A 26039-nucleotide genomic window follows, 5' to 3' on the forward strand; every position below is an offset into this window, starting at 1 on the left:
AAGTAATGTCAAGTTATATATTACATGAAAGGCCATCGTAGGCTTCAATTGAAGGACTTGCTCTTGATGACTTGCAATTGATGACTTGCACTTAATGACTTGCACTTAATGGAACACATAGTGCCGTTTTACAAACTGTATAAATTTTTAAAATTTTTATGTCGCTATTTATGAGTTACTTTACTAGCCGCTTTAAAGCAGATTTCGCCTTCCCAATTCAACTAATTTTCATCAGAACCGCTTTCCAGTCACTTGAGTTCCTAGTTGAAGTATGTGTAAAACAATCATCTCCTCCTGTTAATATTATACAACCTCTATGTGTATAATAAGTATGCATTAGAAGGACCATAACTGAAGTTCTCGGGTCTTCCAAGGATATTGACCCTAATTGCCCCTGTAGCTGCTCCCAGGCCATCAAACAAATGTCTCAAATCTAAATTTGGCAATTGTACGCAATAGAGCTAATTCTTCATTTTCTCATCCAGATTGTCTTTTTGGCGGAAAAAGGCCGAAATAACGACCACCAGATGGCGATAGATGACATCCTCATACTCAACAGTCAGTGTGGCAATCCCGCGCAGTGCACCTTCAACAAAGACTACTGCAGCTACTCCCTCAACGACACTTCGGACTTTGCATGGCTTCTAGGAACAGGCCGGGTGGTCAATTCGCAGCTCATAGACAGGCCTCCGCAGGACAACAGCGTCGAAGGAGGTAACAAAATTATTGTACTGTTACAGGCTGTTATGTGCTGCTTTAGCCTGGCTCTGGTATAAATACGCCTGACCGTGGATGAGTTTATTTATGTTTGGGCTTAAAGAGGATAAATCTAGATTGGCATGACTCCAATAATCGATCTTTGACTCTCCACAATATATTTTAAGAAATGTAAACGTTCAAGTCACAGCTTATCAGAGCCAGACTATGCACAAGTGCCGAAGAATTATCATTTAAATGTCACGTCATGGAGCAATCAACCAATCGTAAGCCTCCAGGTGAAAGTATTTGAGATAATGGAGTGAATGACAACCAATGAGTAAAGAATCAAACGAATCAGCTTATGACAGCTTCGAAACTTACACTAGAAAGCGAAATTCTAATAAATTCCTTAATAATATGAGTAATTTATTAATTTTTTTAGGGATATCTGGATTTAAAGGTCCAGCACAATCTTATAGTTAAAATTCAATAAAAGTTTTTTTTTTTTTTTTTTTTTATGAAAAATAATTTTTATCCCAAAATTGGAGGCATCGGTTTAAAGTTTAGTTTTTAATTTTTGACAATAACTATAAAGCCAACAATAGTTCAACTATCAACGGGACCTCTGGCCCTCAAACTATGAAGGACTGCGGGCCAGGTGCCTTGCCTTCAGAAGACAACACAATGGATGGTGGTGCCATCTATGGACAGTTCGAGAATTTAGAACCATGCAAGAAGCCAATTAGCTTTCTGGTCTGGCACCCACAGAGGTATCGTTTCACTTTGAGGACATTGTGACCACGAGCATATTTAACGTCGCCCAGTCACCATTAATGACGACGGTGGATCTTCGACCAGCGAGGATCGAACCCGAGACCCTCCGGCCCCAAGTCCAATGCCTTACCGATCAGGCCACCACGGCTCCAACAATAGTTCTATGTAATTTAACAACCGTGCCTTCATATTGCGACTTGTTTGTTTTCCGGATATTATTAAAAATCGCTTTCACATAACTACCGGCTGGTTATAAAATAAGTATTTCTATTTGGAACTGTCTGTAGCTTAAAGGAATCATCCGATTGCAACAAAAATTAGAAGACTTACTAATCTTGAGGGGGAAGCAGAATGGTGCAATAAAAAATAAAAAAAATAAATAAAGTTGCTACAATCACCGATAGTTGGCGTTGCATCCTTCAAAAGATGTCGTTCACTGTAGCAATCATGAGAAAATTAAACAGTCATTTCTGCTAGCAACGTGGCACGAGATGTCTCTCAGTTTGCCAGATCGCGCTTTGATTTTAAAGCTATTCACACATAATGGGATTTTAAAGAACATATTGGGAACATTTGTTGTTCGTCAACTGCAGCAAAGACGGTGTCTTTCCGAAACGGATTTTATGATAGATAGAGCCCAACTCCATTTTGGGCAAGCAGTGCAAAAGTTCTGACGGCAACATTGCCCTGACGATGGGGGTAGTAAGCAAGTATTTTCAAGTGGTGTGATCAGCTCGGTCCCCTGATCTGACGCCATGTGATTTTCGGCTTTGGGGATTCTTATAACTAAGTCTAACGTGTACCGTTGAGGTGTCACATACCTCAGGAAAAAATAACATTACTCAACATGTGCAAAACATCATTTCAGATGCCTTGCATTCCGCAGTTGAAAACTTCGCAGACTGTCTGTATTGTGTCCTCCAGCTCAATGGTCAAGTCGTGGAACCTGAACTTGATCAGCACCGCCATGCGCAAGCGTAATATGCCTGTAACAATATTAAATAAACCACCCAGCTCTACATGCTAATTCTTTTCTTGTGTATTACACATTACAAATTCAAAAGCGCCACCTGTAGGCAAATTTTGCAACTAAAAATTTTTATTGCACCATCCTTCTTCCCACTTCAAGAATAGTAAGCGTTCTAATTTTGGTTGCAATCGGATGATACCTTCAAGCTACAGATTGCTCCAAATAGAGATACTTATTTTCTAACCACCCGGTATTTTAGAGATTTATTGATTGGGCAATAAAGGCTTATATGCTATACTGTCTGACCGCGTATTATATGGAAAATCTAATATCCGGTTGTCAGGCGGAAATGAACGTGTGTATGACCTTTCAGGTTTAGTAGTAGTTTTTCTGATACAGATGTGCGCGTTTGCCTCTTACTTATTTCGACTCATTTTTTTAAAAATGACAATTTATTCACTGCAATAATTTTAGAATCAAAACTGTATTCGATGTATATTTTCACTCACAAATTAATCAATTTATTTCGTTTCCAACGTAATTTTGAGCTTACGATTTTGCTTTTAAATTCCGAACGAAATGAAAACATTTTATTTTCTTTTTGTTATTTCCATAGAAACTCATTTTGTTTCCACTCATTTTCCCCTCAATAAAGACAATTAATAAATAAGGCCCTTGTAAAATTATGAAACGCGAGCATCAAAATCCCATCGCTATTTTTCCTTCTCCCCTGCTAAATTCGTTCAGATGGAATCGTCTTAACTTGGCCGATTGCCAAATTACATACAATCCGTGGTGAAACGGTAAAATGGTTGGATGCCGTCTATAGGAAAAACCTTGGAGCAATTTATTTGGCAAGCATTTGTATTTTTGTCTCTGCCTCTCTACATACAGCTTAAGTTCATCTCTTAAAATAATTAAACCATTGATTAGTTTTGAAGCAAATTATCGTGCTTTAGTATTTTCTGAGGTTGAAGAAGTGTCTCAAGAACAAAAGTTTCTAAAAATTGAGAATACGGCTAGTGACTACGGAAATAATTCTAAATAAAGAGTCTTATTGACTAAGCGGACTTTTACTGGAAAACGTTCCTGGTTTTTGCAAGATATGTTACTGGCAGAAGTTGGGCACATTAGCTGACCATTATTTTCCAGGAACATTTTTGAATCTTTTTACAGTGTAATGTCAACTTTTCGCCCTATTTTGTTGCTCCTCCCAAATTTAACTCAACCAAGGTCATAATTTCATCATAAAAATGCCAAATGTAGACCTTCATTTATTTCTTGATCGCAATTTTCTTTTTTTTTTATCCTAACATTTGGGTTTTACCTTGATTACAAGGGAACACATACAGGTTCTGTATAAAAAGTAATGAGACTGAGCTTTATTCTAAGAATTTATTGCAGATATTAATACTCACAGCTAAAATTCTTCAAAATAAAACCATTGGCCAAGCATACGCTTATTCCAGTAGTCTTCTAAGCTTTGAAGGTTGCTTTGCAGTCTGCTTCCAGGATGTCCTTTAAAATTCTTGTACTAGCGCTTTCACGACATCCAGTGTTCATGGTGATGCCCTTTCAGTGAGGTTTTCATCTTCAGGAATAGAAAGAAGTCTTCTGGGGCTAAATAGCGGCTGTAGGCGGGCTGGGGAAGCGTAGAGATTCCATTATTGACCAGGAAGTCTTGGAGATTGAAGCAGGTGTTTCCAGCATTTCTCATTTCTTTTAGCAATGATGCTGTGAACTGCCATTTTATCAAGTCCAACCTTATCTGCAGTCATTCTCACACTTAATCGGCGATCCAAATTTAACTTACAAGACAAACATGATCCACATTTGCGTCCGTTCTGCTGGTTGAAGGACAGCCTGTTTGAGATTTATCCTCGACGCTCTCCTGGTCATCTTTGAAACACTTGTGCCACCGAAGCACATGCGCCTTTGGCAGACAATTATCTCGGAACACTTGCTTACACATCCCTAAAGTCGCTGAGGTCGGTTTACCACGTTCCACACAAAACTTAATGGCGTAATGCTGCTCAAATGTTCTCCGCATTTTGGAGCTGGAACCGTCGTTAACAACAGAGGTAAACTATATCGACGATGCTGCCCGAAAAATGACTCCCAGGCAACTACGGACCGGAGTGAGTCCCAACAGTACACTGTAAAAACGGTTCAGAAACGTTCCTGGAAAATAATAGGCAGCTGATGTGCCCAACTTCAGCCAGTAACATATCTTGCAAAAACCAGGAACGTTTTCTGATAAAAGTGAGTAACCTTTCTGAGATTATCCTTGAAACTTTCTGAATTATTGGAAAATTTCCCCTGTTTATGCAAATCATGTCTCGGGAACCTTCTAGAAAAATGAAGTAGGTTTAATGTTATTGACTAGAGCTTTCCTGATTTACCAAGAAAGCTCCAGAAGCATTAGAGCAACCATGGCCAAAGCACGCGAAAATTGCAAGCAAGAACCAAGCACAGTCCTTGCCTTCAATTCCTGCTTCGCAAAGCTGCAACTGTCCAGTGACTTTTTTTGTTCCCTTTGAGATCTTAGTCAATCCGGACAGACCGTATTCCTATCAAAGCTAATACACTTAATAAACACTCTCAGTCAATATTTAAACTGGTAGCAAAAAATAGTTTTCACACCAGTGGAAAATCTGCACTCGTGCATCTTTTAGCAATTCAGGAAACTTTTTGGCGAAGATACTGGATTTTACGGGGAAATAGGTCAAAACCTCTGAAATCCCGAAACGTTCCATGGAAATAACCAGTAATGTTTCGGAATTTTTTTACAGTGTAACCCCCATCACCGAGCTAATCAATTTGTGTGCACTTGGGAGAACGCATCAGAAAAAAATGAGTCTCATTACTTATTATACAGACCCTGTAGTCTGTGTTTATTATTCTCTGTGGTTCAATCATGCAGTGCAGATGATCAAATTCATACAGAGCAGATCAAAATAGTCCACAAACCCCTTTTTTCTGTTTCATTATTACTCCTTACTAGCACTAATTCACTGTAAAAACGATTCAGAAACGTTCCTAGAAAATAATAGGCAGCTGATGTGCCCAATCTATGCCAGTAACATACCTCGCAAAACCCAGGAACGTTTTCCGCTAAATTCAGTAACTTTCCTGAATAATCCAGAAATCTTTCCGTTTAAAGCCAGTCGTGCCACTGGAACTTCAGAGTAATCTTAGGTAGCGATAATATAAAAGCTTGGAACCTTCCTGATTTATGAAGACAGTTCTAAAAATAGTATTGCAAACATGGTCAAAGCTAAGCCAGAACTGCATATAAGTATCAAGCATCTCACCTGATTGCAATTCTTGCAAAGCTACGTAGTCCTTACTTATTCGCTACCTTTGGGAGTTCAGTCAGCATGGACGAGTTGTAATCGAACTGAAGCCGGTACACCTTGTAAATACTCTCAGCGCTTCTTTAAACTGGGAGCTAAAAATATTTTTTACAACAGAGAAAAGTCTGCATTCGAACAACTTGTAGCAATTCAGGAAACTTTTTGACAAGGATACTTGATATTTGCAGGAAGTGGATAAAAACCATTGAAATCCCGCAACGTAACATAGTCAGTACCGTCTCGGAATTTTTTTTACAGTGTTGAAGTAGAGAAGCAACGATCTGCAAAGTAATTGTCTCTAAGATCAATGCGCTCTGAGTTAGTGGTTTTGATGTAAAAGGCCATGTCAGGATTATTGGACCTTAGGCAACGCTAGAAGCCATGAAGAACATTCAGTTACTGGGTCTTCGTCTCTTTAGCACTCTAGTCGCCAGTCTTAATCGTAGAGTCAATGTACCTAAATTTTCCCATTTGTTGCTGAGAAGAGATTTTATATCGTTGATGCACTCAGTACTGGGATTTATTGTCTGGGAATATTTTTACATTTTTTTAAAGAATCTTCTAACTTGTTGTTTTAATATGAAAACAATTTTTGCATTTTTGTCCAACAGGAATGTACGTGTACGCAGACATGACGTCCCCAAGTCTCGCGGAAGGTCAAAAAGCAACTCTCGTCAGTGAAATTCTCGAATTTACAGCTCAACAAGTCACGTGTCTGAGTTTCTTTTATTACATACAAGGAACTGGTGAGTTTTTTTTTTTTTTTATAAAACTTGCTTATAATGCCTAATATCTTTTAAATAAAATAACCTCTGACTTTATTATTTGGAGCAAGCGCTTTCAGAACTTCATTACACTGTTGCCAGCAGCCGAATTTTCGTTCTGATTTTTTAAAATGTTTCCTTAATTTATTTTTCCTAATGGACAAAAATATTCTTAGAGATATGGACACAGGTTATTTAAAAATTCATTAGGTACCGATAAAACTTTCTATTTTACTAAACATTGTATTTCATCGGAAAATTTGCCTCGAATGAGTTTCAGTTGTTTATCTTTACACAATAGAATACTTTGTATCATTATTTGCATATCTATTCTTCTTATGTGACGTTGACTAAAATCCCGAATCGTAGATGAAGTAGTTACACGTTCACCATCTTGGGGCTAAACTTCGCTTTCTTGCTTTGTCTTTGTCTGCTATGATGAAGTAACGTGTTTGCTTCTTCATTGTGGACTAACATTGTGTTAATAAGAAGCCACAGCCAAAAAGCGAAACACAATACCTCATCGTAGCAGACATAAGAAGAAAGCGGCGTTTATCCCCATGATGGCGGACGTGTCACTACATTTAACACATTGCCTGCTAGGGACGAGATAACTCGTCCTCCAGAATTATGCTGTATGCGCGAGGGACGAGATAATTCGTCCTCCAGCCAACACGTTGCTATATTTTTTCACCGGGTTCCATTAGCATTCCTGGATGTTCTGCCGCGCATAGACGAACATTTAGACAAGGTTCAAAAAGAGAACACAAGACGGTGCCACTACTGCGTTTGCTGTGAAAACATTTTCTGATGCAAGCAGGCGTGATAGCGCGCGAAATTTTTGTGCTGTAGTCTCTGAGTAAATAAAAACGTAAAATGAGCAAACGTATGTATATGTCGCTCGAAGATGCAGTGAAATATGTTACTTTATTGGATGATGAACTAGTTGACGGTGATGACAGTGACAGGGACAGGGACAGTTGCAACTTGAGCGACAGGGAGATCGACAACGAAGAGACTAATTTCACCAACCCTGGGCCTGCTCTTGTACACCTTCATTATATGCTGTATTATTCATGAAAAAGTCCAATAAATCTGTTTTCCTTCAAATTGTTTCAAATAATTAGCTTAGCGCAGGGAGTCCATATGTAGGCTGTCGACGACGCAGTCAATGTGTTAAGCTACGATCGAGTACTTTAATTTCGACGGCCGGAGTGAAATGAATCCAAACAATTAATCGAAAACCATACTTCTGAATGTATTTTCAAAGGATTCTGTCATGCAGAATTTCGTTCTACTGCTGTTTAAATTTTTTAAGAAGGGATTTGAAGTATAGGGTCTAGTGCACGGAACCAGTGAATTCCCAGAAACTACGACAATAGTGAAAAAAGAAAATGAATCGCTTTTTGTTAAAAGGTCGTAAGACAAAAATGTTCGCAAGTCGACTTACGGCCTTTTAACCAGATTAAGAGCGGATCCAGGAAATATTCAAGGAGGGGACGATTTTTTGCTGTACTTTGAAAGTTTTATTTGTAAAAATTTTTGAAGCAATGTACTGAACCCGTTTGCTACCTTTGCGTAATCAAAGGTATCCTGCAGTTGTGTTTCTTTCGAAAAATATTCAGGGGAAGCCTTTCAACCTACCTCTAATATTAACTTAGATAGCTAAAAATTGAGATTTTGAAACTTCAATTTCGAAAAAAATCCTGTAGAAAGTTCTGGTCCCTATCTCCAGAGCAGTAAGAGATGGACTACATTTGCGTTTTCAAGACTTCAAATACGTAAGAAATCCGGGGAAACGCTCTTTATCTCCTAACACAAACGAAGATTATGTAAAACTGACGTTTTTGGAACTTAAATATCGAAAATATACTTGAAGGAGGTACCTGTATCTCGCTCAAGGAGGGGGCGATCGCCCCCTTCGCCCCTTCCTTGTATCCGTCCTTGAACCAGATCAATTGGAAAAATCGGTTTAAAATTGAGTCTTGATCCTAATATGCACGTAAACCTTTCAGAAACGGGATTTGAAATCTGTGGAAGTGAAAATTTTAGTCCACCATAAGCGAACTTTTACTTCCTCGGTGCTTACTATAAGCGTTTAAAATAAAATTCGTTTAATGAGAACTCAGAACAGTTAAAAAACGTATTATGCAATTTTTATAGAGAGGATGGTTTGCATATCTAAATTTTTTCTGTCTTTCACACTTCCCATGATCATAGCACATAAGTTCTATTTCAATAGGGACATATTAATTTCATAATTGTACGTGAGGATTACTGTTCCACCTTAAATTGTAAATTTGAAATTTATTCAGATCCCACTTCTCTCGCTGTTGGAAAGATGGTGTTGAACAACGTTGAACAAAACATGAAGTACCAATCCGTGGACCTCCAATCGTTCAACAAGACGACAACCGATTGGACTCAGTACACAATGGATGTACCAGTACCAACGGGGGAGTCGTACCAGGTATTCTTCTCTGCGGTACGAGGAGCCAAACCGAGAGCTTTCATTGCCGTGGATGACATAACCGTACGAGAGGGAACCTGTCCAAGTAAGAGTAGTTTACACTAGTTTTGCTGTTGGAAATTTCTAACAAAAATAATCTCAGCCGCCTTGATGTAAACAGTTGTTAATTAATCATGAATTGCATCGGGGAGCTTTGGTGCCGTCTTCTGACGCCGTACCAGTAGACAATTTAATAGGGAGTTGCAGTTACACGTTAAGGGAAGCTGAGTTAATGTACCCTCTCCGGTGCAGAGGACTTCCGTAGACCACTTTCGACCACCACTCCCAGCTATGCAGACCCCTGCGTAGTGAAACCTAAGGGCTAGAGCTAGAAGATTGGGCGTGGCAGGCTATAAGTAAACAAATAGGTACGCAATCCCTCTATTAGTTGATTTGTCTACGCCTTTCCCGATATGGAAAGTTTGTGCTGCCTTGATTTTGGTACTAGTATACATACCAGTATCAGAGCTGTGGAGTTGGAGTCGGAGGTTTTGAAATTCCGGAAATCTGAGTCGAACATAGACTAATAATAAGAGTAGACCGAGCTTTCCCAGACTTGCTGATGAAAAAATTGGTTCATGGATACATCATGTGACTGGTGGGAGGCTTGGCGAAAACTTTGGTGGCATGGTTGCTAGATGGCAATATTATCTATAGTTTGGCACTTGACATGTATTTTAAGACGTAATGTGTTTTCATAAAATTTTTTTTCCAGGTGCAGAGATTGAACTGTTTTTCTTTTAGTTATGCATTATTTTGACATTAGTAATTAGTTTTTGATCACAGTTTTCAGTAACTTTTATTTCATTTGGAACTGCTACGTCAGCGTTGGCGTGAACGTAATGGCGTAAACGTTTTGCGTTAACGCAAAAATGTACTAATCGGTATCTTAAATTGAAATTGTAGGTAAAAATCTTACCGTTCGCCGATTCTTTTTGGGCGCTTGCATCTTTAATTGCTTAGAGAGTTATTGAAATTGACTAAAGAAAATGCACAATACTATCTAAACGAAAAACTCACTATGTTAACAAAATATTTACAACTTAGAATAATAAATTTACAAATTGGACTCCATAAAAGATCATTCTTCCGCGTTCCTTTAATTCTATTTATTTTATTTCTCGCGGGCGTTGATCGTCTGCTACGATCAACGCCCGCTGTTGCTAGGATATCCACCAGTCACAAGGTTTGGTTTATGAGCAGCAAAAGGGTTGCCATAGTTCGATCTATGCTTAGTATTAGTTTATGGCGTCGGAATCCTTTATTTCCACTCCTAGCCGGCAGAAATGCCATGTCTGCGGAGGAGGAGTCGGATTGATTTTCGGGCAAAGTAGTCGGATTGATTTTGGAGTAAAGGACTCGGAGTCGGAGGCTTTAAAACATCAGAAGTCGGAGTCGGTCCTTTTCTCTCCGACTCCACAGCCCTGAGCAGCATATTACTGTCCTCGGCTCCACTACTTTCAACAACAGAGTGGCAGTTGTTATATTTTCATTTCGCATAAATGTTCCTAAATGATGTCAGACGAATCATCAAGAGATATATTTTTTAATTATGTTTTATTAGTTATGTAGTTTAATTTTGGAAAACTAAAAGATGTGTTCTATTTGCAGAGCCAACCACAGAACCACCGATATTGCCAACTGAAATGCCAGGTAAGCAGGAGCAAGATCAGTCAATGTGCCATTACTTCATATTAATAACAATTCATAATGATACGATCTAAACTTGAACTATGAATGTACAAATATTGTTTTTTTTTTGAATGAAATTAGTGTATGTTTAATTTAACCTTTCGATTGGTATAATCTTGCTGAGCAAATTACAGAATCCAAAGTTTAGCATGAAAAAATATGATTTGCTTTTCCCCTTTTTCTTACTCAGCTACATTACAGTGGTAGTCGAAATTATGAGGACAAAAGAAAAATACCCAGATCTTTTGGCTGCATTTGATCGGAAAGTTATGCAAATTTTATGACTAGAAACTAATAGTAAAAGACACGCTTTTTAGTACTTTTATTGGAAATACCATAGACATTTCGTATTCATACAATGAAGTTTATACATCCCTGTTATTTGGACAAAATTGTAAGGACAATTTGATTTGTGTGTTCTAAAAAGCAAAACCAGCTTGTTTTTTGTTCTGCAAACTGCACTACATAACAATATAAATACTCAGTAAACGATTCGGGATGTCACATTCTATTTTTACAGTCATGCCGTTAGGCACTAAACTTAAAGAATTTGAGAAAACGAAAGTGGTTGCTTGAAAAACTTCACGACTTACTGTACGTCAAATGACAACAAATCAGAAGAGATAAAGATCGGTTATTTAGTGCTTTCTCAAAAATCCCGGCAAATAAGGACCACAAAGACGAATAAGTTGAAAATCTTCTGCTTCTGTACGTGTGAAACACATGATTATGAGAGACGAGTTTGCTCAAAAAAAAAAAAAAAAAAAAATGGAATTTTTGGCATTTTGAATTCAAATTATGTTTTTCGCAATCACGAGTGTGTGTGTGTATGTAGGCATGTGTGGAGAGGGGGTATGTTTGTTTGTGTGGGCGGTTTGTGTATGTGTGTAGGCATGTGTGTGTGTGGGTAGTTGTGTGTATGTGTGTTTGTGTGTGTGGGGGGTATGTGTATGTGTGGGTAGTTGTGATGTGTATGTGTTTGTGTGTCTGTATGTATGCGTGTGTGTATGTCTTTGTGTGTGTAGCTGTATGTCTGTGTGTAGATGTATGCATATGTGTAGAGGTATGTGTGTGTAGATGTATGTGTGTGTGTAGATGTATGTATATGTGTAGATGTATGTGTGTGTGTAGGTGTAAGTGTAGGCAAGTAAATGACGTAACCTGGAGACGGTTTTCGCTAGAGGAGCTGCATCGTGAGGCCGGTCTACGGTGGTGCTGCAGAGGGTGCTGGCGGGAAAATAAAATGATAGCACATCAAAACAGTCAAGTGAGAACAGTAAGCAATCGTGATTGCTCAAAAAAAAAAAAAAAATCAAGACATATTAGAAGGGAATTAAAGTTACAATGCAGTTCTCGAACTATTCAACATGTTTTACAAAAAGAGAAAAAGTTTCATTATGTGAAACTAATGTCACAACCGACCCTAAAATAATTCATAAGAGACCAAGGATTGAGCGTTGCCAAAAATGCGTTGTTATGGGTAAAAAATTGGGACAATGTAATCTTTTCTGATGAGAAAAAGTTTAATTAGGATGGACTAGATAGTTTTTGCTACTTCTGGTACGATCTCTGTGAAGAAAAAAAAAAAAACTCAACGTGTACATTTGGAGGCGACTCAGTAATAGTCTGTAGAAGTTTCGCAACCGACGAAAACAATACCAATGTTTTTTTTTTTTTTTTTTTTTGTGCATGGTTGAATGGATTCTGAGAGTGATGTTGATTGTACTGAGCAGTATTTCTTTAAATCAAAAGCGCCGTTAATTATTATTTTAAGCAATTTGTTCCAGCAGGATAATGCCTAATTGTATGTTTCTTAAACCTCAAAATCATTGTTTTATGCTTATTCCATGAAATTGCTCTACTTGCTCGACAAAAGTTTTGATCTAAGTTTAATGCCAACTTTTTGAGGCATTCTGTCATCCGAAGTTATGAAAAAAATGGCATTCAATGTTGAAACAAGAAAGAACTTATTTTCTCCATCGAAAAAGCCAGGATTAAATTTTTCTAGAACGTTCTACAACTTCCATGACATCAAGACTGATTGATAAAACTGATTGAAAAAAGGGGGACCTTATTGATTATTAGGGTTTTTGAGGGCAAAATGCTGTTTGTTCTTATAATTTTGTCCAGTTTTAATAGTCACATTTTTTTTTATTAATCACGGCAAAACATTTATACTTTATATTTTCAAATGTTCTGCTTCCCACAACGATTTGTAACATGAAAAGATACTTCGTGTATGAATTTCACTGAATTATTTCAGAAATAACTTTTTTTCTTTGCAATTCTCTGCTGTCCTTATAATTCTGACTACCACTGTATTACATCACGGTTTTTTTCACTCTCACCTTTTCTCTCTTACGGAACCCTCTTAGCAATATGCAATTTACAGCGAACCCTTACGTCTGTGTACTGACACTTCTTCACAGCAATTTCTTTGCAGTCAATACTTGTATTGAATTATAAATCCAAAAATTGTTTCTACTAGTAAAGCAGTTTAAAAGCAGAATGAAGTCAAAAGAATAAAAAGAAAATTAATTTGAATTCTGAAATTTTGAATCCAAATTATGTTTTTCGCAATCACGAACTGAGACAGGACCCTACTCATTGGAGTTATTGTTTCTAGAAACGGCTTCTGCCCCCCCCCCCCCCCCCCAAGCCTGCCTCTCCTCCTGGGCGGTTGCTTGTGCATAGTTGTGTGTGTGCGTAGACCTGTGTGTATGCACGTAGGCGTGTGTGAGTGTATGTGTGTGAAGTCGTGCGTGTGTATGTGTGTGAACGTGCGTGTGTGTAGGACGCCTCCGACCAGGAGAAGCGGATAGCTCAAAACCGGAGCAGCCGCGCCGCGCCGCCAGCAGAGGACGGTGGGCGGTAGTGCTGCAAAGGCTTCTGGTCCAAGTTGAAAAAGGCACGGACACCAAAAACGGTCAAATGAGAACAATAAGCAATCGTGATTGCTCAAAAAATAAATTTTTACTAATAATAAAGCTGAAAGTCTCTCTGTCCGGAGGATGTCTGGATGTCTGGATGTCTGGATCTCTGTGACGCGCATAGCACCTAGACCGTTTGGCCGATTCTCATGAAATTTGGCACAAAGTTAGTTTGTAGCATGAGAGTGTGCACCTCGAAGCGATTTTTCGAAAATTCGATGTGGTTTTTTTTCTATTCCAATTTTAAGAACAAAAATATCATAACATGGACGAGTAAAATACGAAATTATCATAACGTGGAACCGTAACATGGGTACAAGCCAATTGGCGAGAAAATTCACCATACATTGTTTGTAAATATACAGGCGAACCAAAAGACCTTTTAATTTTTCTATTACGGGCAAAGCCGTGCGGGTACCACTAGTAAATACATAAAACTGGAGCTTCATTCCATTCAGACCAGTGTAGAAACTTGGATATACACGATCAAACGGGAATTACTAAATTGTTCCCCTTCTTTCAGGAAATTGGATTAGTATTTTTTATTCGTTCCTATGCCATTGTGTTCGTAGCGTCTTTGTTTTTTTTTTATTTATTAACGTTGTTTATGGTATATAACATTATTTCTCTTCTGACTTGTTATTGAAAATTTAAAACTTTCTTCATGTGCTTATTTGGGCTGAAGTTTTTAAAATTCTGGAAATTTTTTTCTTCAAAATTCTAGAAGAAAGAGCCCTCCCCTCCTCTCCCCCTCATAAAACCAACCTTCTATGATGAGGGTCGAGTAAGTTGGTGTCTTGCTACGGCAATTGTCTCACTTAGAGTGGTGACAATGTGTAAATAGCTAGATGATCTAACAGTCCGAAATAAAACGGTTTTCATTTTCACCGTCTTTTTATAAACGCAACAATTCGCACCTTTGAAAAAAACGAGCTGATGCTGATGTGTACATCACATGACTTCCTTTTACTCCAATTTAATGTCGTTTTCTCATTATTGGCAGTTTTAATGTGATCCAATAGTTTTCTATCTAAATATCACGAACAGTGCGCAAATTAAAACCAGATTAAAAAAAAAATCGCCAAATTTGTCGCCAAGTTAGCCACAAAACTGGGCGACCAAAAGAGTGGCTATATATAGGCAAGTGCCTGCCAAATTATAACACCACTTGAGTTTACATCGAAATTAACAATGATTTCCCCCCAAAAAAGGGGCAAAAGACCCCCTTTAGAGTATCCGAATGCAACCAAAAAGAGAGGTGCACAACTAGACCCCACTAGGAGTCTAAGTACCAAATTTCAACTTTCTAGGACATTCCGTTCTTGAGTTATGCGACATACATACACACATACGCACATACATAAGTACATACAGACGTCACGAGAAAACTCGTTGTAATTAACTCGGGGATCGTCAAAATGGATATTTCGGGTGTCCGTACGTTCCTAGGCATATATCCACGTGTGGTCGGGTTGCAAAATAAACTCAACATTCATTTTTGGGTGAGAAAAATGGAAATTAAGGCCGATTTTTGAGTGGAAATTTTTTCGCGAATACAATACTTCCTTTTTTGTAAAAGGAAGTAAACGGAGAGAGAGAGAGAGAGGAAAAAAATAACGTCCTTGTAAATTTAATCCAATGAGATTTTCCATAAGTGGAAAAATATTTCACCATAATTCGATTTTAATATATATCTCCCTTGGGTCAAAGGTTCCGACGAAACGAATTCTAAATTCCATCTAAATATTAGCAGTAAGTGTATTCATGAATTTGAAATTGGGTCTGTTATAAATAACCTCTTTGAGAAAACCAATAATATTATGTTGAATACATCGAACGATGAAATTAACGTATCAATACAAGAAAGGAATACATTAGGAATAATATATTTGTGAAAATCAAGGTCATAGGCGTAAATATATTAATATTTGTGGAAAAACAAGTATGTAAATTGACATATAAATATAATGTAAAGAGAGTAGATCTGTGGGTAGGTGGATAAATAAGAAATTTGGTTCATTTAAAACAGATAAAAATAGAGAGACTGGTATTGTTGAAATTACTAGATAACTGTATAATAGATAACAGTAACACTTTCAATCGTCAAATACACTTTTATAATTTGCATCTAAAAAAAAAAAATCAGATTAACATCTATAAAAAGTCCGATGAAGCAAGAAATAGACATAACCTCTTTTTAGATTTCTTTATCTTTCTTTACTAATAATAAAGCTGAAAGTCTCTCTGTCTGGATGTCAGCATGTCTGTAAGATGTCTGGATCTCTTTGACGCGCATAGCACCTAAACCGTTTGGCCGATTTTCATGAAATTTGGCACAAAGTTAGTTTGTAGCATGGGGGTATGCACCTGGAAGCGATTTTTCGAAAATTCGATGTGGTTCTTATTCTATTTCAATTTTAAGAACAAAAATATCATAAGATGGACGAGTAAATTACAAAATTATCATAACGTGGAACCATAACATGGGCACAAGTCAATTGGCGAGGTATGAAATTATCATAACGTGGAACCGTAACATGGGTACAAGCCAACTGGCGAGAAAATTCACCATACATTATTTGTAAATATACAGGCGAACCAAAAGACCTTTTAATTTTTCTGTTACGGGCAAAGCCGTGCTGGTACCAATAGTTTTTAATAAAGGAGCACTACAATGTTGTCACTGAAAATTAGGAAGATATCAATATTGACGCTCTTTTTTTTTTTTTTGAACATGCTTTCTGTTTTGAAAATAAACGGAAAAAAAACCGAACATGCTTTTTTTAAAGATAATTTCCGTTATCTCCGAATCATGGAAATGTGATGAAATGATCTTGTTTTACTTCGCTTAATGCAAAAATGAGAGTCATTTGGGAATAATAAAATAAATATGCAGATTAATACTTAGCTGAAACATTTGATCTGATTGCGACTTCTATCATTCTCCGAAAAGAGAGACCGGACACTAAGAAAAACACCTGTAGCACTATACTTGTAGCTTGCCTTTGGGAGGCAATTAATTATTGGACACGGCTCTGCTGGAAATAGTAGTGGTAGTTAGATTGAACAGTTTTAAGAGTGACTACGCTAAGTTCAAATTGAAACTTGACGATTTGTTTAGTGTCATAGATCTTTTGATTATGTTCTGCAATTGCTTTTATAGTACTTGTACTAGAAAGCATTAAATCAAATAGAAAAAAAAACGTTGATGGAAACAATAACGAAAGAATGGATTAAAATATTGATTGTTCTGCAAAAATGATTAATTCTAAGGAAATGATTATAGTTAACTTTTACAATGTTGTGTAGTTCAGCATATGAATGTTTCCTCTAGAAAAGTTTTATAGTGGTCAATTTCTATTGCTGATACTGACTGATGAAGTTAAACTGAAAGAAATAGGACATTCTTTCCAGAACTACGAATGTTATACTGATATGAGTGTCAGTTAAAAACTTCTAAATTGATAGAAGATAACTTGAATCAATTGACGGAAGAATTGGTCAAAATGTGATCGTTTTACTAGAGAAAGATAAAGTTCACCTTGACGATGTTGTACAGTTTGCAAAATGAATCATTTCTTAGAAAAGTTCTGTAGAGGTTGATTTTTTTACAACCGGCACTGACGGATAAAATTAAACTGTGATTGAAATGGGACATTGTTTCTAGAGAGTCTAGACTGTTGCTATTATTTGCAGTACACGCTTTATTTGCTAGTTAGTAATTAATTAAGAACAATTCAAACAAATAGATAGAAAATGACCCAAGATTTGATTAATATCGTGATTCTTTTACTAATGTTTTAGCAGTGATTGGTTCTGTTAACAACACTGACGAAGAACTAAAACTGTATTTGGAGCATAACTTCTGGTTCAGATAAATAAAATTGTGAAGAAGATTGAAGCTTGTAACATAGCTCATTTTTGACAATTTAGACCAGAAACATTTAGTAGTGGTTTTTTTCAATGACAGTGTTAAAGTAAAAGTTGAATTCTGATTGAAATTGGAGTCGGGTCATCCGAAGATTAAGACTGAAGCTTGAAAAAGTGACGTATCTGATTATTGACCCTTGGACTAAAAGCATTTAGTGGTATTTTAATTTGTTGATGGCTTTGGCGTAACGACTGAATTTTGATTGCAAAGCAAGTCGCTTCACCCATGAAAGAAGGCTTGTAACTGATATAAGTGACACATGTCATTTTTGACCGCTTAGACTAGAAACATTTAGTAGTGGTTTTTTTCAATGACAGTGTTAAAATAGAAGTTGAATTCTGATTGAAATTGGAGTCGGATTATCCGAAGATTAAGACTGAAGCTTGAAAAAGTGACGTATCTGATTATTGACCCATGGACTAAAAGCATTTAGTGGTATTTTAATTTGTTGATGGCTTTGGCGTAACGACTGAATTTTGATTGCAAAGTAAGTCGCTTCACCCATGAAAGAAGGCTTGTAACTGATATAAGTGACACAAGTCATTTTTGACCGTTTAGACTAGAAACATTTAGTAGTGGTTTTTTTCAATGACAGTGTTAAAATAGAAGTTGAATTCTGATTGAAATTGGAGTCGGGTCATCCGAAGATTAAGACTGATGCTTGAAAAAGTGACGTATCTGATTATTGACCCTTGGATTAAAAGCATTTAGTGGTATTTTAATTTGTTGATGGCTTTGGCGTAACGACTGAATTTTGATTGCAAAGCAAGTCGCTTCACCCATGAAAGAAGGCTTGTAACTGATATAAGTGACACATGTCATTTTTGACCGTTTAGACTAGAAACATTTAGTAGTGGTTTTTTTCAATGACAGTGTTAAAATAGAAGTTGAATTCTGATTGAAATTGGAGTCGGGTCATCCGAAGATTAAGACTGAAGCTTGAAAAAGTGACGTATCTGATTATTGACCCTTGGACCAAAAGCATTTAGTGGTATTTTAATTTGTTGATGGCTTTGGCGTAACGATTGAATTTTGATTGCAAAGCAAGTCGCTTCACCCATGAAAGAAGGCTTGTAACTAAAATAAGTGACGCATGTCATTTTTGACCGTTTAGACTAGAAGCATTTTAGTGGTATTTTATTTTGTTGATGTTATCGGACGTGGAACCTGAATTGTGTAATGAATATTGAAGCTCAATAATAGTGGCATTGCCAGTTGCTGCGTGTTTCGACTGGGAACATTTAGTTGTGGTTGTTTTATTGAAGACATTGACGAGGAGGTTAAATTCTGATTGAAATATTGACCATCTATGAAGAAGTAGAGAAACTTATAAAAGCGACAAATCGAATTTTTGGATGTTTAGACAAGAAACCTTTAGTAGTGTTTGTTTTTGATGGTATTGACGTGCAGGTTAAACTCTAAAACTTGGCGTTGGGCTAATAGCTATGAATATTCTTTTTGTTCTTACAATGCTTCCTTTATTTGTTGGTAAGTGATATTTGGAGGACTTTTTTCAATCATAAACTATTCAAAAAGCTTTTTAACGCAATTTTTAAAATTGGATATTAGAAACTGCAACCCTAAAAGCAAATTAATATTCTAAATGTCACTATTCCTAAGCATGTAAAATACATGGTATTAAATGAAATACATTACAGTGAAATGCAACTATACCTTTATTTTATAGTCGTCTACAACATATTTTAAATTAGCTAAATTCTTAATGTCGAATATTCTAGGTAATCGATTGACTTTAAGTGCACCTACATATGTAATTGAGTATTGTAAACAGATTTCCACATATACTCTACGGCAGCGTCCCACGAGTCTCTGGCCAGGTCACCTAAAAATACTTTAGCGACTGTTTTTTACTTCCTTTTACAAAAAAGGAAGTATTGTATTCGCGAAAAAATTTTCACTCAAAAATCGGCCTTAATTTTCATTTTTCTCACCCCCGAATGAATGTTGAGTTCTTTTTTCGACCCGACCACACGTGGATATATGCCTAGGAACGTACAGACACCCGAAACATCCATTTTGACGACCCCCGAGTTAATTACAGCGAATTTTCTCTTGACGTCTGTATGTACGTATGTATGTGCGTATGTGTGTATGTGTGTACGTGTGTATGTATGTCGCATAACTCAAAAACGGTATGTCCTAGAAAGTTGAAATTTGGTACGTAGACTCCTAGTGGGACCTAAATGTGCACCTTCAGTTTTGGTTGCATTCGGATGTTTCTAAGGGGGTCTTTTGCCCCTTTTTGAGGGGAAATCATCGTTAATTTTAATGTAAACTCAAGTGGTATTATAATTTGTCGGACACTTGGCAATATATCGCCAATCTTTAGGTCGCCAAGTTTTTTCGCCAATTTGGCAAAAAATTTGGCGATTTTTTAAATTTTAAATTTGATTTTAATTTGGCCACTGTTGGTGATATTTAGAGAGTAAACAATTGAATCACATTAAAATTTCCAATGATGGGGAAATGACATTAAATTGGAGTAAAAGGAAGTCATGTGATGCACACATCAGCTCGTTTTTTTCCAGAAAAAGTATCTTCTAGAAGCGATGTTTTACTGAATTTGCCAATAATCTCTGAAAAGTAACTTGTCTGGTGCCTAAATTTCTCTTGCTTCAACGAATTGACAGTTTCTATGGGTCTGTGCTCCACGGCAAGTATTCTCAACCTGTGGTCCATGGACTACTATTGGTCCGCGAGCAATTTCCATGTGGTTCGCAAACAGCTAGTAGAAATTAATCTCTACGATTTTCATAAATGTAGTTAATTTAGGACAGGAAACTTTTGGATTCAACTCATTTCACCTATTATTATTGCTGTGAAAATATTATTTCTATTTTATGTGGTCCCGAACCTTCTGATCCGAACGTCCGCTAGTCTAATAATCCTCACTTGCAGCTTGTTATTCATTTCTTTGGGAGTAAGTTTTAGATTTAAATCTAACTTAGCAAGAGAACTTTTGGTTTGGTAGAAAACTTGGAACTCTCCTTTGGTAGAAACGTAGGAGAGTCCCAAGAACTCGGCTCTCGATAATTCTACCAAGTCTAGAAAACTAGGCTATATGCAATTAAGGCGAAGAAGAAAAAAATGCTTAAAAAGTCTGTTGTGCGCGCATTCTAGGTAACTGGTATTTTCAAAAACTCAGGAATATTTTGGTGTATATTAGATCGCGTTTTCGGGACTCTACTGTAATCATAAGTGGTTAAACTGCAATAAAAGTTGAAATAAAACTGTAAAACAATTTTTTTTTTACTAGAGCAAAAATGGTGGACGGATTTTACTTCCACATTCATTAATATTTCTGTTTTTCGGATATTCTGTTGTTACTGTGAATGTCTTAATTGCTTTTTATTCTAGCTTGGCGTAATTTCAATGAATTTAGAAAAGGTCAAAGAGTATATATTTTTTATATTTTAATTATGTTCCATTTCAGTTACGAAGATGTCTTGCGATTTTGACGAAGGTAACTCTTGTAAATGGAGCATTGATGGTAAAGCGAGACTGAAATGGCAAATTTATGACCCAGAAAAGCCAAAAATAGGATTACCGAAATTTGACCACACGAAGGGCAATTCTTTAGGTAAGTAAATTTCAATCTCTTCTCCATAGAGATCTTAGAGATCCTTCGTTGTAATTTCCCCTTATTTTAGTTAAAGCATTAGGTATCTCCTGCTCGGTTCATCCTTTACTAAAAATTAACAGCTTTTTTTATTGATAAATTTGAAAAAAAAAAAAAGAAAAAAAAAAGGTTAATCAATCTTGCTTTAAAGTAGCTCCACTTACGAAAGAAATTCCGTATAATCAGTATCTTTTTATTATTATTTTTCATCTTTAATATAATTGGAAACCGAACCTTTTATTCGTAGTATTGGAATATGAGTATTTAAAACTTTCCACACTTTTTTTTGCAATATTACTTTCTGTTTCATGAAGGTCTATAGAAATCAAACAAAAAATAGGTATACTAATCAACAAATAGAAAAATAATGGATAGAAGCTGTCCGGAAATTAATTCGGTTTAGGATTCGGTGAGGTGCAAATACATTTAAATTTATGCTTATAGATCAAGTTGGACTGATTTTCATCAATGTAGAAGATGTGAAATGTGTAAAATTCATTTTAAGTGAACTAGTTTTTAAATGCTGCCTTATTTAACCGTGTCATATTTGTGGTGATTTTCAAAGAAAAGCGTTTGACGCAAGACTAGTTTAGCTTTAACTTGGAACGTGAAACACGTTGAAGAGCTTTTAAACCGTCATTCTAAAGAATAACGGTTTAAAAGCTCTTCAACTCTAAAGCATTGGTTTCCTAGGAGGGAATCGCCGATCTTCGGTGTCTCTTCTCGCCGAGAGGAAAAGTTGATTCTTCTGCGCATGCGCGCCCGAGCAAAATCGGCGTTGTGAGTGGCACGCCGGAATCACTTGACTTTGATTTCAGCGTCACGCCGAATAGCGACGTCAAAGCGGTGATTTCGCTTCTAGGAAACCAGGGCTTAAGAGAATCGGCGTGTCAAGGCCGAATAACTTGCCCACTCTCCACACTTTTTAATTTTTGGTTTTCACAGTTATGGCACTGTGAACTTTTATCCCAAATTGCTTCTGCAAATGTCACGTGTTTCAGAAGCAACGTGAGGGAAAAGACAATAGTGCCGTAACCATAACAACCAGGGCGTAGAAAAGTTATTAGGCCTTGACATGCCGACCAGGGTTGCCAGAATTAAGAACAGTAAATACGGGACAGTCGTCTAGGAGTGAAAAGGGGGGAAGGATATTTTGAGGCGTCTATTCATGATAAATCTAAAAAATTCAATCGCAACAAAGCATTAAACCTCACAAAATGTCGCCATCAAAGTATAAAAATCGTTTTCATTGCGATTGACGACGCATGCGCAGAGATATATTTCCAACATTAGTAAATGAGCAAAGAAGAAGCAATCATTCGGTTCCTCATGGTCTGCCGCCAAAACAAAAACATACAAAAGGGCCGTGGTAGCCCGATCGGTAGAGTGTCGGATTCTGGGCCGGAGGATCCTGAGCTCGAACCTCGATGGTTGAAGACCCACTGTCGTCATTAAAGGGGACTGGGCGACGTTAAATATGCTCGTGGTCTCAATATCTTCCAAGTGAAACGATACCTCTGGGAGTGCTAGCACCAGGTAGCTATTAGCTCCTGGTCTAGTTCTAAATTCTCATTAACTGTTCGATGCGGTGATGGTGCTGCCATCAATATAAAAAAATAATGGCGGCAAGGCACTTAGTATGCAGTCCTCGACATAAATACAATTGTAGTCAGTTGTGACTCGGAATCAAAGGAATCAAAAACATACAAACCAAATCAAAAGGAAAATATTTTTTGCGTTTGCTGCCAAATAATTTTCTTATTGCTCATTATTTTACTTTTTTTTTTTTTTTTTTGGTTTTACTTTATTTTTTTCTTTTAAATTAATGTCTAATTCTGTAAAATATTGTTAAAAGCTAGAATACGGGACTTCAGCCGTCCCGTATGGAAGTTCCTCGGGACGCGGGACAATTCTTCAAAATACGGGACTGTCCCTTGAAATCCCTGACGCCTGGCAACCCTGATGGCGACTCTCGTTACCGAGACCATAGCAATATTAACTTATATTGGTCAAAAATTTCATCTTCATCTGAGAAGAGTTTTGTAACGGATCTCAGTGGCGCAGCCACGGGAGGGGTTTTGGGGTTAGAACCCCTCCCAGAGCACAAGCACATTCATTTCCTCTGTCAAAATCAAGGGAAAAAAGCAGAGCATTTGAGCCTTTCCAAGCGGAATAGGTTTCAACCAAATATCTTACTGCTTTTAATGATCGGGCAGCATTCAGAAATTAATTCTCAATTCATAAATATAAAAGCTGTATTTCATGATGAGCCCCACGTAACCCACTGGTATAAGATAGCTAAAATTGTATCAATAAAACTCTACTATCATGGTCCCTCAGCAATTCCATCACTGCACAAATCTTTTTTAGGGAATCTAGAGAGAGGAAGCCTACCTCACCGGATTTTCTGAGGCTCTTTACCAATTCTCATCGAAAGATCGAAACCGTTATTAGCTAGCATTTGACATTCATCAAGACATGAATGTATTTGAGGAGGAGGTTTTAAATGAGCTCGCGAAAAACAAACAAAAAATGAATATAAGATTAAATTAAAACTAATAATAAATAATCTGTGCTTTTCCCCACTTTCTTCGTTTCATAGTGATATCAATACGAATTAATAATTGTTTTTAAGCAGTTACTTTAAAAGAATAATTACTAATATGTAGAAATTCTTTGATATTGAACAATTACACATTGTAAATGAATGTGAAAGAAAGCAACAATTTTCGATTTTGAAAACCCCTCCAAGAAAACTTTTCTGGCTGCTCCACTGATCGGATCTGTAACTATTTCTTTCAGGACGTTACGCGTACGTGCAAGGAGACGACGTTTCGGAGAAGATGGCCAACATCACTGGTCCCACCGCAGAAGAAGATTGGGTAGGAAAGTTTTGCTTCAGCTTCTGGTACATCATGGATGTCGAAGGTCCTAACAGGTTAGTCGAATGTTAATCCTATCAGCCATCCACTGAAGTCTTTTCATGTATGATTCATCTTTATGTTAGTGGCGCAGAAGCAAATGCTGTTATGTACATTTACCTTGATATGTTTTGATTATTGTGAAATTAAATGCAGTACGCAACATTCCTCTTATTGGTGAAAGGGTTTAATTACTTCTGTGTTTCATCTTTTTCAGACAGTCTTGAACAAACTGCCGTAAATCTTAAATATGTGTTGTATACTGAGCATGTTATTAAATTCAAACCATCATCCCTCCTCCATTGGAATTTACCTCCCTGTTTACTTTACATAGTGCCATTTTTATTCGTTTTAACTAAAAGCAAGAAATTATTTGCTTGACATTGTGTTTATTTCTTTCTCAAATACCGGGTCAATTGACCATTGGGTCATTAAACCACGGGATCTCTTAGATTTTTCGGCAACACAATTTAAATTAGTTAGCGCGGCGTAATCGTTCAGATGAGCAGCGTCCATGATGTCCAGAATCATATAAAGTACAGGTTGGAGAACTCGTCAGGTGAAAACGGTACAAAAAAGTCATTTAGATAATCGAGTCCTGTTAAAAATCTGAAAACAGTCACAGCAGCAGCTCGAGGAGAATTCGGGATACGGTGGGACGCCTCACAGTTTTCTCCAGGGTTTACCCTTAGCAGCCTGCATTTCTGTAAATTCTTTTGATCTCCAATTTGGCAGAGTGAAGTGGCAATGCGCCACAAGCCCTTTGGAGAATACTAGTTCCCTCTTTGGAAAAGAAGTCAGACTTCTCATTTTCTGGCAGGACTTAGTGGGATGTACCCACAGAAACGCTACTGGTTTCCCAATACCCCTCAGGAGTTTTTTGCAGCCCTGTATACGAGAATCCTTAATTTCTTGGTAGTTACCAGAAAAAGCCTGTAAAGCAGAGGTGGAGGCTGAAAGTATTACTGGAAAAGATCCAGGTGAGAAGCAAGTTGTTGTCAGACCACATGAATGGCATCGAGTTCTCCATCAAAATGGGTTGTGGAAGGTCCAACACGTTGATAAAAAGAAAAATAGTCACAAAATATTCCAGCGCCAGCACCCCGGGAAAAATCCAACAGGGACCCATCAGTATAGATGTGCTTAACGTTATGTTACCGCTTTGAAATGGTTTTGTCAGCAAGCCGAAATAGTGCCTGATGCCAACAAAAAAAAAAAAAAAAAAAACTGCACCATGACATATAGTGCTGCGTAGGTTAGTTGAGCTATGACCTTGACATTGTTTACATCTTTTTGGGAGGTTTCGTAAGAAAGCAATGCGTTTTGGAGCCTCTTTGAAATGAAATATTTTAGCAAAACTACAACGAAATTAATGCAACTCAACTCAGCGCAATTACCCTTCCTCATTACCCGGAAAACAGGTAAACATTGTTAAGGTCTTAGCCCAACTAATTAGAGCTGCACTACAGTAAGCTGTTTGACTCTTTGACAAAATTGCTCACGTTTCATTAATCTGTGCAAGTCCTACTGCTGAGCAAGGATGAGTGAATACGGTATGAAATAGAATAAGAATTTTAATTCTAATCTTTCCTATTGTAGAAGCGTTACGGAACTATGTCTCTAACTGGAGCGTGGTAGGAATTTTCGCTGGAATTTGAATGAAGCCTGTAGAATTATATATCCCCCTCTCCCTCCCCCTGGCGAGGAAGTAAACGTTATTTTTCTACGAAGTAAACGTTATTTTTCTATTTTCGCTTGAAAGTAAATAAGTCGTGAAGTATATTGGCGATTTGTAAGGGAAAACAGTGGCAGATTTACCATGTCGCAATGGCGAGGGGCCGCCACGACCATAG

At 37.2% G+C, this 26039-nt stretch overlaps 1 protein-coding gene across 1 annotated transcript in view; it reads left to right on the forward strand.

Moving 5' to 3' along the window:
• The window catches only part of LOC129224198 (MAM and LDL-receptor class A domain-containing protein 1-like), a 124444-nt gene extending 100031 nt beyond the window's left edge, over window positions 1-24413 (forward strand). Inside the window, exons 16-21 of the mRNA XM_054858616.1 lie at window positions 486-714; window positions 6411-6545; window positions 8879-9118; window positions 10684-10725; window positions 24068-24203; window positions 24404-24413. Coding sequence (XP_054714591.1) covers window positions 486-714; window positions 6411-6545; window positions 8879-9118; window positions 10684-10725; window positions 24068-24203; window positions 24404-24413 — 792 coding nt within the window. The remainder of the gene's footprint in view (window positions 1-485; window positions 715-6410; window positions 6546-8878; window positions 9119-10683; window positions 10726-24067; window positions 24204-24403) is intronic.
• The last annotated feature ends 1626 nt before the right edge of the window (window positions 24414-26039 follow it).

The sequence above is a fragment of the Uloborus diversus genome, chromosome 6 (assembly GCF_026930045.1).
Source record: "Uloborus diversus isolate 005 chromosome 6, Udiv.v.3.1, whole genome shotgun sequence".
NCBI classification, from domain to species: domain Eukaryota; kingdom Metazoa; phylum Arthropoda; class Arachnida; order Araneae; family Uloboridae; genus Uloborus; species Uloborus diversus.